Raw genomic sequence first — 15769 nt, forward strand, 5'->3', positions numbered from 1 at the left:
TTTTTCCACTTTTCTAATTTGATTTTACGTTTTTTTAGTCTATTTTACACTTTGATTCAATCTTTTTTTTTTATTTCAAAGTATTCAACAGATTTATCTTACAAATTTGGAAATTTTGAAATCTATATGTTATTTAAAATTTTTGAAACACTACAGATTTATTGAAGGGTAGTTTCTATAGGGGAAATGGTAGGATAAATTTATCTATTTTGATGGGAGGGTAAATTTGTCTACATAAAATCACTTAGTTCGGCCCTAATTGTTCTTTAGTTATTTTGATGATATCTGATTATTTTGGCCATTTTTCAAATCAAAAATTTAATTTAGCTATTCCTTTAGTTGTCCTTACTATATTTGTATGTAATGGGCCAATTGGGCCATAAAAGACGATAAGGCCAGCCCATACGATCCGAATCGAATATCATACGGGTCGCGGTCCTGGACTTGTCGGGCCCGAAGCCTCTGAAGGAGATATTGAGAGGGGTCACTGCCATCAATTACTTGCTCGACCATTCTTCTCCTTCTTCTCTATCCTCGCCGTCGTTCGCTTCCTTCAGCGGATAAGGCCCCTCGGAGTTTGCTCCGAACTCCCGCCGGCCGCTAAAATTCTTGCCGGTTTCGTCTTCTGCAGAGCTACTGGTTCGTGCCGAGTTCTTACGGAACCTTTTGCTGAGAAAATGGCTCATACTTTCGCCTACACGTCTGCCTCGTCTTTCAGATTAAACTCCCTCGTTTCTGTTCCCAATTCTAGCTCTTCTTCCGAGTCCCAGAAGCTCTTTCTCCCCCTGGACCCTTTTCAGTCGAGGTACTTCTTTTGGTCTGTCTTCCTATTTTGTGTTTCGATGCAATGTTAGTTTAGTTTTAAGGATGGGTCACCTGAATTGGGTGTTTGATTGTGAAATACCCTAAATGTGAGAATCGGGAACAGTGAGCATCTTTGAATCGAGTTGGATAGACTGTAATGGGTTGCCTGAATTGATGTATTATTGAACTTGGTTCGAAAATGGAAGGATTTCGGTGTCCGATTGGACTTCGAGTATTTGCTGATTACAAGTGCCAAGAGGAATTCTAGGCTTTTTGCTGGTTTATGAAATTGTGAAAAGTTGCTTTTGTTTTATTTTGTTTTTTTCAACATTGTTCAAAACCTGTTTCCTTAAGATTCTTAATTTGTTGTTTTATCCTCAAGTCTGTTACCATGTTACGCGTCTGGGGATAAACTTAAATTCAAACCCCTATCGTTTCTTCTTTATCTTTCTCGATATCTCCTTTTCTGTTGCACATGTTTACTCTTCTCTTAATTGGAGTAGCAATGGGTAATGTCCTCACTATTTACAGGAAACTAGGAAAATTAGTTGGAGGTGGAAGAAACCTCAAGAATACTCCAGTCAAAGCCATCTACTCAAGCGAGTTTTCGTCTCTGGATAGGAGTTCTCGCCAGGGCCTTTGGTCTATAAGGTAGCATAAATTGATTTACTTGGAGTTTCCCATTTGTTCTTATGGGGCCAAAGATGGCTATAATTATTATCAGCTATTAACACAATAGACATAAATAATGGATTTTGAAATTATATTCTGTATGCTTAACAGGGATGATGTGCAAATTCCATCTTCACCATACTTCCCCACTTATGCGCAAGGGCAAGGTCCTCCCCCGATGGTGCAGGAACGCTTCCACAGTGTTATAAGCCAGCTTTTCCAATATGTAAGAGTGTAGGTCTGCAGTATTTATTTCCTTCACCCACATTTGGTGTTGTGTAGACTTGTAGGTTGCTATCACCATATTTTGATAATCTTGTTTTCTTCTGGACTAGAGAATTATTCGTTGTGGTGGAGCGGTTGATGATGATATGGCAAATATCATTGTTGCTCAACTTCTATACCTTGATGCTGTTGATCCCAATAAGGTTCCATTTTTCTTTTCAATTCATTTTGCCGAAGTAGCTCATATCTAGTCCATCAACATTTCTGCATAATTAACCAATTAAGCCTCTATGCTTCAACTAAATACTTTTGGTATGCTTAACAGGATATCGTCATGTATGTAAATTCCCCTGGTGGATCAGTTACAGCTGGTAATATTGAAATCAGAAAACTATTTCACTGATATTTGTTTCATTGGAAATTGGGATTAGTGTTATCTTTTAACGACTGATTTACTTGGATCTCTGTAGGTATGGCCATTTTTGACACTATGAGGCATATTCGGCCTGATGTATCTACTGTCTGCGTAGGGCTAGCAGCCAGGTACAAGATTCATCGGATCAGTACTTTTATGAGCTGAGATGTTATGTTTTTCTCCATGTATATACCCAAGTGTTATTTACAAAATGTGTTGGGAATAAATATTGTCTGAAATAGTCGTAGATGTCTTCCTCATGTTTACAATTATCATCTTTTTCTATATTGGACTAGTTTTACGGCCTACATAATGCAAATAGTTCGTGAAGGCTGGAGCCTTCATTATTATATTTCCTCCAGAAGGCCAGGTTAATTGAAGTGGATCAAGCTTAGACCAGTCCAAATGTTTTTAGTTTTAGTTTGGTTCACCCTGTAGCTCTACTGCACATATCTGTATTTAAAATCAACAAAATTATGGATTAGGTAGTCCAAGCGATGTTCTGAGGCATAAAACTTGGTGTTTTAGCGTGCTGCCCAAATTTATTGAAGATCTGTCTGGCAAAAAAGGAAAATATATTTACAATGTTTCATAGTCAGGCACGGATGCATGTAACACAGACTCAACTTTTCTCGTGCAATTATATCAATAGCTTAGGAGATAGAAAAAATGGGAAAGAATGAATGACTACGAGGCGTTTTCCTGACCTAGAGCTTTTATCTGTAACCTTTACCCCTCATTTTTTAAATCAATACGTGTGTTCTTGCAATGACCTTTCTGTTTTTTGGATTATGAACAGTATGGGCGCCTTCCTGCTTAGTGCTGGAACTAAAGGTACACGTTTTTTCCTTTATAAATTTTTAGGGGGTTCTCTTTTCATAATTTTTTAAAGTGAAATAGTTTCAGTGTATTAAGTATGCACCTCCTTTCTCTTTAATTTCTGAAGGAAAAAGATACAGCTTGCCAAATTCAAGGATAATGATCCATCAGCCTCTTGGTGGTGCTCAAGGTGGACAGACTGACATCGATATTCAGGTATCCTCATATTCCTCTTGGATGATCAATAGATGATGAAATTCTACATTTTTTCATAATTCTTGTAATATTTCCTTTCGCTTTATTCTATTGTCAAGGTATTTCATTATAATTTATGATAGAGCTCTGAGGGTGAGTTTGGGGAGTTATCTGAACTAAGCATTTTTTAAAATCAGAAGGCTTTTTTTTAAGTACTTCCAATGAGAAGTGCTTTTGATGAATTAGTTTGTTGTCTGAGTCCGGTATTTCAAAATGGCTTTTGCCCTAATTGGAAATGCAGAGAGTGGGTTAAGGCGATGTTAATGAGAGAAAACATGTGTAGAGAGAAAGCATGTGCCAAAAGTTGATGAGAAAAAACATGTAGAGAGAATCTAGGGAGAGAAATTAATGAGGGGTGAAAAGGAAGATTGGTTAGAGGAAGTTTGTGTATGGTGAAATAAGTGAGTATGGGTGTAAAGACAATCTACGGAGTGAAAGTGTGTGTACAAAGAGATAAGTGGGATAAAGTATACCTGTACAAAGAGATGAGTGAGAGGAAGTCCATGAAAAGAGAGATAAGTAAGAGAAGTGGGGTAGAGAGAGACTAATGATAGAATTTAGGCCCAGTCCAGTCCAAATTTTGTTCTAAGGAAGCCCATTTCGTTCGTGATTGAGAATACAAATTTGAAACAATGAATCTAACAAAAAGATAGTGATAGATTGCTTTTCATTTATCAATTGTAGTAGGAAAGTATATTGCCTGGGATTAAGATATTATAGATTCTCTGGTTTCATCCATGTCAATGTCAAATATTTTCTGAGAAGCCAGTCCCTCACCGTAACTTGCTTGTCAGGCAAATGAAATGTTGCATCATAAGGCAAATCTTAATGGGTATCTTTCCTACCACACCGGTCAAAGTCTCGAGAAGATTAACCAGGATACAGATCGCGATTTCTTCATGAGTGCCAAAGAAGCCAAAGAATATGGACTCATAGATGGAGTTATCATGAATCCTCTCAAAGCCCTCCAACCTTTAGCAGCTGCAGCTGCCACAGAAGCCGAGCCGGGTGCGTAAATTTTATCCCGCTGTGTGACCAACTAGATATTCATCTTGTAGATTTAAAAGCAAAAAATAATCTTTAGTGTATGAAGATTTCGACCATTAACAACATGGCTCCCATGCTTTTATTGTAGCTTAAGCTTGAGAAATAGCTCTCTCTTAGTTAAATCTGTGGTTTCACACTTTTGATTTATTGTTGCTTGTTTCATTACACAAGATATTATATTGAAATGTCCATTAAATTTTAGCCTCTCTAATTGGTTGGGATACCATGAATGATGCTAAGCCCAACACTTGGCGACGTCTGATTAGTTGTTTTGAAAAGATGCCGCCGACCCTATAAAAGACTTCATTATTATGTGGTCACTTTGTTGATTGTGGATTAATTCGTGTTAGGTTTCAATAAGAATTTCTAATGCATTCTGTTGCTTTCCATGTACGTTGCAGAGGGAGGGTTTCTTATCCATGAACTTTGGTTGTTTCTGATATTTAAGTTTTTTTTTTCAATGGAGTTGTTGCATTATTGGTATGTTTCTGGAGAAATCTGGTCCTGAACTAGAGTTACTTTCATTGTAAATTATTTTTATAAGAAATATTTCAATAAGATAAAATGAAAGAATATATAAAGTGGATACAAAAGATAAGCTTGACAAAAGGGATCGATCTATAAAGAACTTGAGAAGAATAATACCAAACTGATGATTACAGGAACGCTTGAGATCAACACCCACATAGTTAAATCTACTCTCAAACTTCCTCTCAAGATCTCTCAACCTATTTCTTTCAAGCTCAACACCCACATAAAATAGCAAACAACTGGAATTATTAGTCATTATTGATATTGATGATGTTTCCATCTTGTTTCTTTATTATTTTGGTTTTGGAAATGGGAAATTGGATTGTGTTTTATAAGTACACACGTGCACGTGTGGTGCATCTGAATTTTTATAGTTTTTATTTTAATGTTTAAAAACACTAAAATGATTTTTTTTCCTATAAAAAACACATATTCATAAATTTTTCATCTTTTTATTTCCTAATCATAACCATGTATAAAAGCAAATAAAACTTTGTTTTGATTTATTATTTGAGTCGTTGAAAAAGAAAATGATAAAAAAAAAGAGTATGTGATCTCTTAAACTTTTTGAATAAATTATTTATATATGGTAGGTAATCAAGTATTATTTTTAGAATAACAACTATTAACATTGCATTGGAAAAAAACTAAAAGTTGAATGTTCAATCAAATAATCTAACAAAAATATAAGAAAATACGAGACATTGTGGAAAATAAAAAGTAACAAAACTTTTGAAATTCCTTATTAAGTTATAACTTTTTAATTAATTCATAGAAACAGACAAATAAAACTATACATATTCTAACTCTTCTAACATCTGAGAAGTTGAGTTTTTGAGAGAGATAAAATTAATTTGAGAAAATTTGAATTTGTAAGGACCAAGATAATATATTTTGAAAGAAATGAAAAAGAAAAAAGAAGAAAAAATTGAGGGAAGCGGGGCAGGAGAGAAAGAGAAGGAAAGAATATTATTGAACATAAATATTATCCCTAAAATAAATATGAAAATGTTTAAATTAAAAGAATAAAGTAGGGAAAAAAAAGTTTCTCCCTATAGCCTCATTGTTTGATAGAATAGATGTTTGGACGACTTTTGAGAGTAGTGCTTTTGCGTGAATGATTTTTCTACTAAAGTTACTTTATAGCGTGTGTTTGACATGTCTTGAAAAATATATTTTTAAGAAGAAAATGAGTTCAATACTCCCTCTAAAAGTACTTAAAGTAACTTTTATCCATTTTTATAAATTTTCAAACCACTTTTCATCATCAAAATAATTAGAAACTTAGAAGCGCTTTTTTATTTGGTAAACAACACTTTTTACAGTTTAAAATTTTAATCAAATATTATCATTTCTTAAAAATGTGCTTTTATAGCTCTCGATTCTGATTACGTTTAACTATTTGCAATTATATTATAATTTGAAACTCGTAAACTTTTGCAAATTGAAAATGAAAGAAGTGGAAATTAACTATTTTTCCCTCATATTGTTATTTTATTCTCTTTTTTTTTTTATTTCATTGGCTTGTAAAAAATTAATAGGAAGGGTCCTTTTAAATAAACAATTTTTTTTATTTGAGGATAGCTTTCAAATACGCACCCTACTTATTATTAAAACAAAAAATTATTTGTTTTATTTAATTTACATTCGTGAATAATTTATTTTTATAAACTATATTGCGATTATTTTTAAATCATGTTGAAATAATTTCTCATCTTTAACATTTTCCTCTAGATTGATGCTGAATCTACCCGCATAATTGTTCCAACTTTTATCATCTTTAATCTTCTCGTAATTTAAAATTTCATCTATTATTTTTTTATATGTATATATATGTGAGTGACCAGATTGATTTGCTCAAATCTTGACTATTCTCACAACACAACCGTTTGACTCTACTACAATATCGTTGTCAAGATAATTTGTGAGATATATATAAAATTTAATCTATTTGCTACTACATTAAACTGCAATGATATATTTACAAAAGAGAGATAATCGACATGACATCTACTCGAACACGTTGTTAAAGATTGTGAAGTTAACAAAAAGGTGAGAGAGAAAATTAACAAAATAATAAAAAAAAAAAGAGTCTTACTATGAAGAAGATTAGTACTTTAAATTATTTGAGTGTAGTATGACATTTTGAATGAAGTGAAATCACTCAAATCCATTTGAAAGCTGGTCTAAAAAAGAATGACTTATATGGGCAGAAGAAAGGACTGTCCTTAAAGCTAATTTAGGATTATGCATACAAGATATGGGCATTTTAATTTTGGTACACAAAGTACAAAGTGGACTTTTTGGATAAAAGATTTGGGTATGGCTGACAAATAAGAGAAAAAAATGTCAAAAAAATAAAGAAGATATTTTTTCTGTCTTTTAAAAAGTAAATAACTGTCAAATTTTTAGTAACAATTCAGAGGAAGATAGGTACATCAGACCGGTAGATCGATTGATACCTAAGTATTATTCATTTCTTTAGGTCTCAAAACTAGAAAGATTGTATCAAAAAATTATTTTTAACACAATTTATTTTCAATCATTGACTAAATATATCCCTGATGTTTGTATCATTTTTAATTTTCTCTAATTTTTTATTAAAAAATTTCCAATCTTATCCTTTAGGTGCTTAAAACATTAACAATCTCGTATATCCTTAATAGATTCTTAAAATTCATGGATCTATTAGATACAAAATTAAAAAATCAAGATTCTATTAAACAAAAAATTAGAAATTTAAAAACTTACTAAATACTTTTTAAGGTTCAAGAACGAAGTTTAACTCTCCCGACTAGATAAAAAGGGGAAGTGAGAGATGTCCCACTCTTCACAACTGCCCAAAACCAAAAGCAGATCATGTCTTCTCTATCCTTCATATCCTTCCTTTCCCCACTCGTGAATCTCGTGCCATTTTTCCTCCTTTCTCTTTTTCTCTGTCTTAAATATCTATACTATCCACAAATAACCCTAATCTCCTCTCTCTCTAACTACATTTTCTTGTACTAAGACGTCGAGTTTATACTTGATGTATCAATTTGTCTATTTCGAGTCTTACATTTTCCGATCTTATTTAAACCAACCATCACACTCTCAATGGATTAGCCTAATGATAGAAAGACTTTTAAAGAAATGAGTTCAAACAACACCTCGCCGTAACCACCCACTTTAGGATATTAAAATCCTACCGATCAAGGTGGTTTGGAGTGAGGGTTTGTATAGGCTTGGCTTAAGAGATGTCAAATCTATGTTTGCCCCGTGAATTTGTCAAGCTTGGGGGTTATTGGTTAAATCCGCACACCCTTATACAATTTTCATGAGCTTGAATAGGTTTTTTAAACACAAACTTTCTAAACTCTTCCCTTAATCTCATAGGCTTTTATAATCCAAATTACTTGACGTCAAATTTCACCCCAAATGTTCCTATCGTACCAGCATGAGCTTAACTAATTGAGTTAAGACACCTATCTCCGATCAAAAGATCGTAAGTTCGAATCTATACTTCACATGTTGTACTAACAAAAAGAACTCCTATCATTATATCAGAGTTTAGGTATATACATAAACTATCCCAAATAATCTAATAGATACTACATCAAGTTTAAACTTATATCTTAAACTATCATCTATCAGATTAGGAGTTCACAAATGTATATTTCTCAAACTCAAGATCCAAACTTTACAAACTCAGTTTTCTCAAATCCATAACCCAAGCACCAAGTTGAAGGGTTTGGAGATACATAATGCTATATCACTGCAACAACTCTCAGATAGCAAAGTTCAGATTTAGTAGCCCTCTTATTACTTTGAAATACTACATTTATCTATCCTCCCACATCTCTTTTAACTTAAACTCAAATGAAAAACTTTACCCAAACAAGAAACAAAAAGGAAATAGGGCAAAGGGTCTTCTCTTTCATGAAAAAAGAGACAAAAAGGGCAAATTGGAAAAGCTTGAAATAGTGGTTAAAATAAAAAATGTAAAAATAGACATATTTTTTATTACTAGGCAAAATATGCACAACTTTCAAAGATCAGAAGAAGGGAGCACTAGAAAAACAGCACAAAGATCAAGAAGGGGCAGCAGAGATCCTAATTTCATCAAAAAAGTAGCCTCTCATATTCAAGCTTGAAAATGGTGGAGGAGTGGGCAACTCCTCAAGTTCATCAAAGAAGTCATTTTCTTCTGACTTGTTTGTTGCAGCTGACAAGTTTATGAGCTGATGAGAACATGAAGAAGAAGAAGACACATTATTAGTTTGCTCCAACACTTCTTCTTCTTCCTCTTCTTCTTCTTCTTCTTCTTCTTCTTCTTCTTCTTCTTCAATCATTTCTTCTATTGCTTCTCCATCACTTGGAATAATAATGCTGTGATCTTGCTTCATGATCTCTTGCCCTTGATTTGGAACAAGATCCTGGCTCTGATCCAACGGCTGGGGTTGAATCTCCTCTGATTGTTGATCCAAATTGAGGGTGGAGATGCTAGGACCTGGATGGTTATGGCTTGAAGTATATGTTATGATGAACATTGAACCATCTGTTTTGCATCTCTCAACTTGCTTTTTTGCAGAACAGCCCTTGGTTGTGCTACATCTATAATAACCCCTAAAAAGAAGAAGAAAAAAACCCTGTTTGAATTAAAGAAAAAGGGAAGAGAAAAAAGGGGGCTTTTTTTTTTGTGTGTGTGTGGAAGGAATGAAAATGGAACCTTGGATATGGAGATCCTTTAATGGGTTTTTGGCCATATTTTCTCCAAGACCAAAAATCAGGAGGTGGCCCTTCATTCTTCAACTTCCCTGTTGTGGCCTTTATAGACCCAATTTTTACAGTAACCACAGTCTTTTGCACAACTTTTCTGCAAAAACATGAAGAAATGGAGGCAAAAACAAAAATAGTTGTTCTTTTTTTCACCCAAAAGATCCAAAAGAACAATTTTTTTCCAAAAGGGTTTGAAAAAAAACCAACCTTTTTCTGGAAGCACCATCTTCTTCATCTGGGTTTGGTTTTTTTAGAGAGAGAGAATGATCAGAAACCTCCATCGCTGCCTTTGCCTATAATTTTCTTCTTCCTCTCTTCTTCTTCTAAGCATTTGTGAGAGAGAAAAGTGAAGGACTAGGATGATGAAGAAGGTGCAGAGCCCATTTTGATGAAGAGAGAGAAAGATGGGGGAAAGATGACAAAACTACCCTCCCCAAGTTGCTGTCTTTTGTTTCTCATCACTCATTTAATATATAGAGAGAGAGAAAGGTTTGGGAATTACATCAAGGCCACTGTCTACAACCTCCCCATGCGCCCTTCTCCTCAACCAACCCCACGCCTTGGATTTACAAATTTACAATATACAAAATTAAAGAAATAAGGGGCTATTATTGTAATCCATAGAAGAAGAATGGTGCCCCACGCTAAACTATTTGTGGGGCCTAAGGGTAAATTGGGAAAATTTTGTGGCCTATTTGGTATCGGTATCGTTTTTCGTTTAAATTTTGACAACAGAGAAAATAAGTTTCTAATTTATGGCTCAGTTTTCAATTTTATCATTCTTCAGGACCATGTAATTTTATCCTTTTTTTTTATTAAAAATGGAAAAACAATAACAAGAAATGATCAAATGAACCTTTAAAATGTCATGCTAATATAGATACTATTTTCATTTATTATCAACTTCGTCGATATTATTTAAAAAGAATGATGAGGTGAAAAAAATTTATGGGGTTAACCTATGAAATATGTATTATGGGAGATTGAAAATTTTTATATTTTATGTTTGTGTTAGTGTGATTTTCTTTTAAAATATTATATCACCAAGGGAAGGTGTGAATTTAACTCAGTAATCTTTTTAAGAAAAATATGGATGTCTTAGTTTTAATATCGTCTTTAATATTTAAAATAAAACTTGGACTGAATATACAAAATGATGATGGTAATTCTTAATTTGGTTCTGGGTCATATTAATTTATTGATTTTACCTTTAATTATTAACGATTGTTAATTAAGTTCTATCATAAAATTTTTGTTAAAACAAATTGATGCAATATTAAATTATTGTTTTATCAACGTATTTCACACATGTTTAATATTTCTTTCGAGTTTTATGATGATCACATGTGAAATTAAATGAATGCTAGCAACTAACAACTTTATAAAAAAGAATCTTATTTTTTAAATTTATGCATCATTATTCTTTTAACATTTGGTAGTGATAAAAGCTTCCCTTTGAAATTTAAAAAATGAAGTTTTATATGGGTTGGGTAAGTTTTTTCTCGGTGGACATGTCATTTTATTGAATCAAAATATAAAGTATTTTCCATTCAACTATCAGAACTATATTGATATTATGTCACATATTTTATTAATGAGTATTGATAAGCTACGAAAGTAAAAACTTGAATTAAAAAGAATCAATACATGTAAAAAATGAAATTGAAAAATACGAACATGTTAAAGGAATAAATTATATATTTAGCCATTTTTAATATACAACTATTCTGGCCTTTCAACTAATTAAAAAAATTTATAAAATTTTGATGATGCTTGATTATATTTTAAAAGGTTTGATTCTCATCTACTCTAGAACTTTTAAGATTATCTTATTTTGGTCTCTCAACTTTTAAGATATCTATTTTAATTTTAAAATTTTAAAATTTATTACATTTTAATCAACAAACATTTAAATAACTCGATCATGTGAGCATAAACTTAAATTTATAGGTCATTTAAGATGTGTATTTTACGGATAACAATATTAGGTGATACTTAATAGTATAACAGTAAAAGATTAAAATAACTCTTACTTTGAAATTATATGGATTAAACTAGGATTTAAATCAATAATATATAAAAAAGGGTGTTTTTCAAAATTGTAAAAATACTTGGAAGTATTATTACAAAAGTACCATTTTAAAATGAAGTGCTTTCTTATTTAAGGCAAACACTTTAAAATATTGTTCTAAAAAAAGCACTAATTCATATCCATAATGCCACACCCACCAAGAAGTTAATGGAACTTTAAGGAACTTGTTGAATCAACTTTATATCCTCACCACACACAAGAATTTGGAGACTATGCAATTGCAAATTGTCATCATTTTCATTAAGAAGGTCTCAAAAGTAAACTTTGAAAGAAAGACTCCCTAAATTAGCTACCCATTATAGATTCTGTTTGGGGAAGAGAATACCCTGGACACGTGGAGGACCCCTATTGGTGCTCCAAGATGACTCATGAGTCATGCCCAGCTCGGACGGCTGAGATCACCACCACTAGCATTGACAGATGCTAAGTATGAAGGCCGAGGTGAACCTGGCCGAGGTCCGACCTACCGGGAAGCTCGGTGGGGGCCGATGTGAGCTACTGTCAGCGGCGTGATTATCGGGTATAACCGTCGGTCCAGAGATTACCAGGTGTAACTGACGGTCCCGAGATTACCGGGTGTAACCGTCGCGAGATTAGCGAGACTACCACCCATAAGTAGAGGACTTCACTCCACGATCAGGTACGATGATTTCTGACCTCGAACTAAACTGGGAATCCGACCTATACTGACTTGATCGTCGGAGTGCTCACCTTTTTGTGCAGGTCCGCCCAGGTATTCAGATCGGTCCGGAGGCCGAGTTCGAGCTGCAATCTGAAGTACACTGTTGTGCATATCCTTGCATAAACATTTGGCGCCGTCTATGGGAAGACAATCTAAGTCATCCCAATTCTTTTAAACCAACGCGCGAGCGAACATGGTTCAACCAGCGAACTCGACCAATACGGCAGATCGAAGGACTCTAGCTGCCAGCGATGCCCACCAGAGGGAGGTCGGAGCAATAGTGGTAGAGGGGCAAGGTCACGACGGCCTAGCAACAGAACCCCTCCGCAGGTCGGCACGAATCATCGCGCTTGTCCTACCACCTGCGCACCCAAGGACATCCAAGGCCACCCGTGGCCGAGGTGGGACTTCTAAGAAGGGCGCCCGGGGTCCAGCCCCGGCTCCAACAAGTGAGAACTTTGACGCACTCCAGAGAGAAATGGAGGCAATGCGCACACAAATGCGATCCATGGAGGAAATGTATAACGAAATGATACTAGCCGCAGGCGCAGGGTCCCGATCTGAAAATCGAGTGACGCTCGTTGACGTACGCGAGCAAAGGGGTTCCCACCTCAGCCCAGCCGAGGAGGAACGTCCCGAAGACAATGGGAGCGAGGGACGCACTCGCCAGAGGGGAGACCTCCGTGAGCACCTCAACAGAAAGAGAGGCTCATCTCTCCGAAAAGGACAGTCACCATCCCGCTCACACAGGAGCTCCAACCAGCAGGCTGAATCCTCTCACAACCCAGCAACTCCCGCAGGGGTGATCACAAGGGCGGAGTTCGACCAGCTGAGGGGCAAGCTCGACGCTCAGGTGGAGGCCTTAAAGGCCAAATGTGAGCAGAAAGAAGGTTCACTGAACGATGGCGACTTGGGAGAATCGCCCTTCACCTCGGACGTTTTGGAAGCATCGATCCCTCCGAAGTTCAAAGCTCCTACCGTGAAGCCTTATGATGGGTCGAAGGACCCCAAGGATTATGTTGAGGTCTTTGAAGGCCTCATGGATTTCCAAGCGGTATCAGACGCAATCAAATGCCGCGTCTTTCAGATCGCGCTTACTGGCAGTGCGCGATTGTGGTATCGGAGACTGCCAGCCAGGTCGATCTCGACCTACTCTCAGCTGAGAAGGGAGTTCCTCGCCCAGTTCTCTTCTCGGCATTATGAAAAAAAGACAGCGACCTATCTCGCCACCATCAGACAGAAGGAGGGTGAGACGCTGCGAGAATATGTCACCAGATTCCATGAGGAGTAGTTGAAGGTCGCACACTGCTCCGATGACTCGGCCATGTGCTATTTTCTCACCGGTCTAGCCGACGAGGCCCTCACGGTGAAACTTGGAGAGGAGGCCCCGGCCACCTTCGCCGAGGTGCTTCAGAAGGCGAAGAAAGTCATCGATGGACAGGAGCTCCTCCGAACCAAAGCCGGCCGACCAGAATGAAAGATCGGCCGGGGCAGAAGTGGAAAAGATATAGAAAAGGCAGATCCCAAGTCAAAGGACAAGGGATCCTTTTCCAGCGGCCGAGCTGAGTATCGAAGGGCGGAGAACGGACCTACCAGGAGCCAACCTTATGAACGCTTCACCCCGACCACGATTCCAATTTCCGAGATCTTAACGAACATCGAGGAGTCCGGAATGGAAAAACTACTCAAGCGTCCTGAGAAGCTTCGGGGAGCCCCGGAAAGGCGCAGCAAGGACAAGTATTGCCGCTTCCATCGGGAGCACGGCCATAACACGTCGAACTGCTGGGAGTTGAAGTGCCAAATTGAGGATCTTATTCAAGATGGCTACTTCAAGAAATTTGTGGGAAAGCCCAGGACCAGCTCGGCAGAGAAAAAGGAAGAGCGGAAGCGTTCGAGGACGCCGCCCCGGCGCACTGACCGACCTGCGGTCATCAATACCATTTTCGGAGGGCCAAGCGGGGGTCAGTCTGAACATAAAAGAAAGGAGTTAGCTCGTGCGGCCAGGCGCGAGGTATGCTTAATCAGGGAGCCGAGGCCGACCTGCCCAATCACCTTCGACGGTGCAGACTTGGAGGAGGTCCACCTACCCCACAATGATGCACTTGTGATCGCTCCCTCGATTGATCATGTGGTGGTCAGGAGGGTGCTGGTAGACGGAGGCGCATCTGCTAACATCCTGTCCTTACCGACCTACCTCGCCCTGGGATGGACGAGGTCGCAATTGAGGAAAAGCTCGACACCGCTGGTTGGGTTCTCTGGAGAATCGGTCATCCTAGAGGGCTGCGTCGACTTGCCGGTCACGCCTGGGCAGGACCAGACTCAGGTCACCCAAATGGCCGAGTTCGTGGTGATTGACGGTAGATCGGCCTATAACGCCATCTTCGGAAGACCCATCATCCACTCATTTCGGGCCATTCCCTCGACACTTCATCAAGTTTTGAAGTATTCCACCCCCAATGGCGTGGGCACGGTCCGAGGAGAACAGACCGCTTCGAGGGAGTGTTATGCCTCCGCACTCAAAGGCTCATCGGTCTGCGCCCTCGAAACTCTCGCCGGTAGGGATGGGACGCTCGAGTTCGAGGCCGACCTGCCGATGAGGGATTTTCCGCACCCACTGAGGAGCTCGAGCTTGTTCCTCTGCTTAGTCCCGAGAAGCAAGTAAGCATAGGAACCAAGCTGGGGGCCACCGACAGAGAGGAGCTAGTCCGCTTCTTCAGATCCAACTCGGATGTCTTTGCGTGGTCCCATGAGGACAGGCCTGGCATTGACCCGAAAATTATGACGCATCGCCTCAGCATAGATCCGTCATTCCGACCTGTAAAGCAAAAAAGAAGACCTATAAACAAGGAGCGGAGTGATGTAATTGTTGAGGAAGTTAGCAAACTTTTGAAAGCTGAATACATAAGAGAAATTCCGTATCCCGAGTGGCTCTCCAATGTTGTATTAGTTAAAAAATCTAACGGAAAGTGGAGAATGTGCGTAGATTTTACGAACTTAAATAAGGCATGCCCGAAAGATTGCTTCCCACTGCCGAGGATTGATCAGCTCGTGGACGCCACAGCCGGGCACGAACTGCTCACTTTCATGGACGCCTACTCTAGGTACAACCAAATCAAGATGCATGTCCCAGATCAAGGTCATATCGCATTCATAACAGACCAAGGTCTGTACTGTTACAAGGTCATGCCCTTCGGGTTAAAGAACGCATGAGCGACCTACCAGAGAATGGTGAACAAAATGTTCGTCAAGCAGATCGGCCGGAATATGGAAGTGTATGTGGACGACATGCTTGTCAAGAGCAAGCAGTCTAAGTCGCATCTCTCCGATCTAACCGAAGCCTTCGAGGTTCTGAGGACATATCAAATGAAGCTCAACCCAGCTAAATGTGCCTTTGGAGTCTCTTCGGGAAAATTCCTTGGCTTCATGGTGAACAACCGGGGAATCGAGGCCAACCCCGAAAAGATTAAAG

At 37.8% G+C, this 15769-nt stretch overlaps 2 protein-coding genes across 2 annotated transcripts; one reads left to right on the forward strand and one right to left on the reverse strand.

Moving 5' to 3' along the window:
* The first annotated feature begins 488 nt into the window (after positions 1 to 488).
* CLPP5 (nuclear encoded CLP protease 5) lies at positions 489 to 4448 on the forward strand. Its single transcript, XM_022299624.2, has 9 exons — positions 489 to 805; positions 1336 to 1455; positions 1588 to 1702; positions 1812 to 1904; positions 2027 to 2072; positions 2172 to 2244; positions 2916 to 2950; positions 3063 to 3151; positions 3985 to 4448. The coding sequence occupies exons 1-9, from the start codon at positions 678 to 680 to the stop codon at positions 4204 to 4206; spliced, it is 921 nt and encodes a 306-aa protein (XP_022155316.1). The 5' UTR covers positions 489 to 677; the 3' UTR covers positions 4207 to 4448.
* Positions 4449 to 8747: 4299 nt separating this feature from the next.
* LOC111022406 (uncharacterized) lies at positions 8748 to 10001 on the reverse strand. Its single transcript, XM_022299572.2, has 3 exons — positions 9734 to 10001; positions 9477 to 9623; positions 8748 to 9373 (listed from the first exon to the last, which is right to left on the reverse strand). Exons 1-3 carry the CDS (start codon positions 9805 to 9807, stop codon positions 8839 to 8841), a joined length of 756 nt encoding a protein of 251 aa, XP_022155264.2. The 5' UTR covers positions 9808 to 10001; the 3' UTR covers positions 8748 to 8838.
* Positions 10002 to 15769: the final 5768 nt, after the last annotated feature.

Source organism: Momordica charantia (genome assembly GCF_013281855.1).
Source record: "Momordica charantia cultivar OHB3-1 chromosome 8 unlocalized genomic scaffold, Mcharantia_2.0 BLBB01000008.1, whole genome shotgun sequence".
NCBI lineage: Eukaryota > Viridiplantae > Streptophyta > Magnoliopsida > Cucurbitales > Cucurbitaceae > Momordica > Momordica charantia.

Excerpts from the sequence above, each read along its gene's own strand:
- CLPP5 (XM_022299624.2), top strand. The coding sequence starts at position 678 with ATGGCTCATACTTTCGCCTACACGTCTGCCTCGTCTTTCAGATTAAAC. Across the intron at positions 1,905-2,026 it reads ATGCTGTTGATCCCAATAAG|GATATCGTCATGTATGTAAA; the intron begins GTTCCATTTTTC and ends TATGCTTAACAG. Across the intron at positions 2,073-2,171 it reads TGGTGGATCAGTTACAGCTG|GTATGGCCATTTTTGACACT; the intron begins GTAATATTGAAA and ends GGATCTCTGTAG.
- LOC111022406 (XM_022299572.2), bottom strand. The coding sequence starts at position 9,807 with ATGGAGGTTTCTGATCATTCTCTCTCTCTAAAAAAACCAAACCCAGAT. Across the intron at positions 9,624-9,733 it reads GATGGTGCTTCCAGAAAAAG|AAAAGTTGTGCAAAAGACTG; the intron begins GTTGGTTTTTTT and ends ATGTTTTTGCAG. Across the intron at positions 9,374-9,476 it reads AAAGGATCTCCATATCCAAG|GGGTTATTATAGATGTAGCA; the intron begins GTTCCATTTTCA and ends TCTTCTTTTTAG.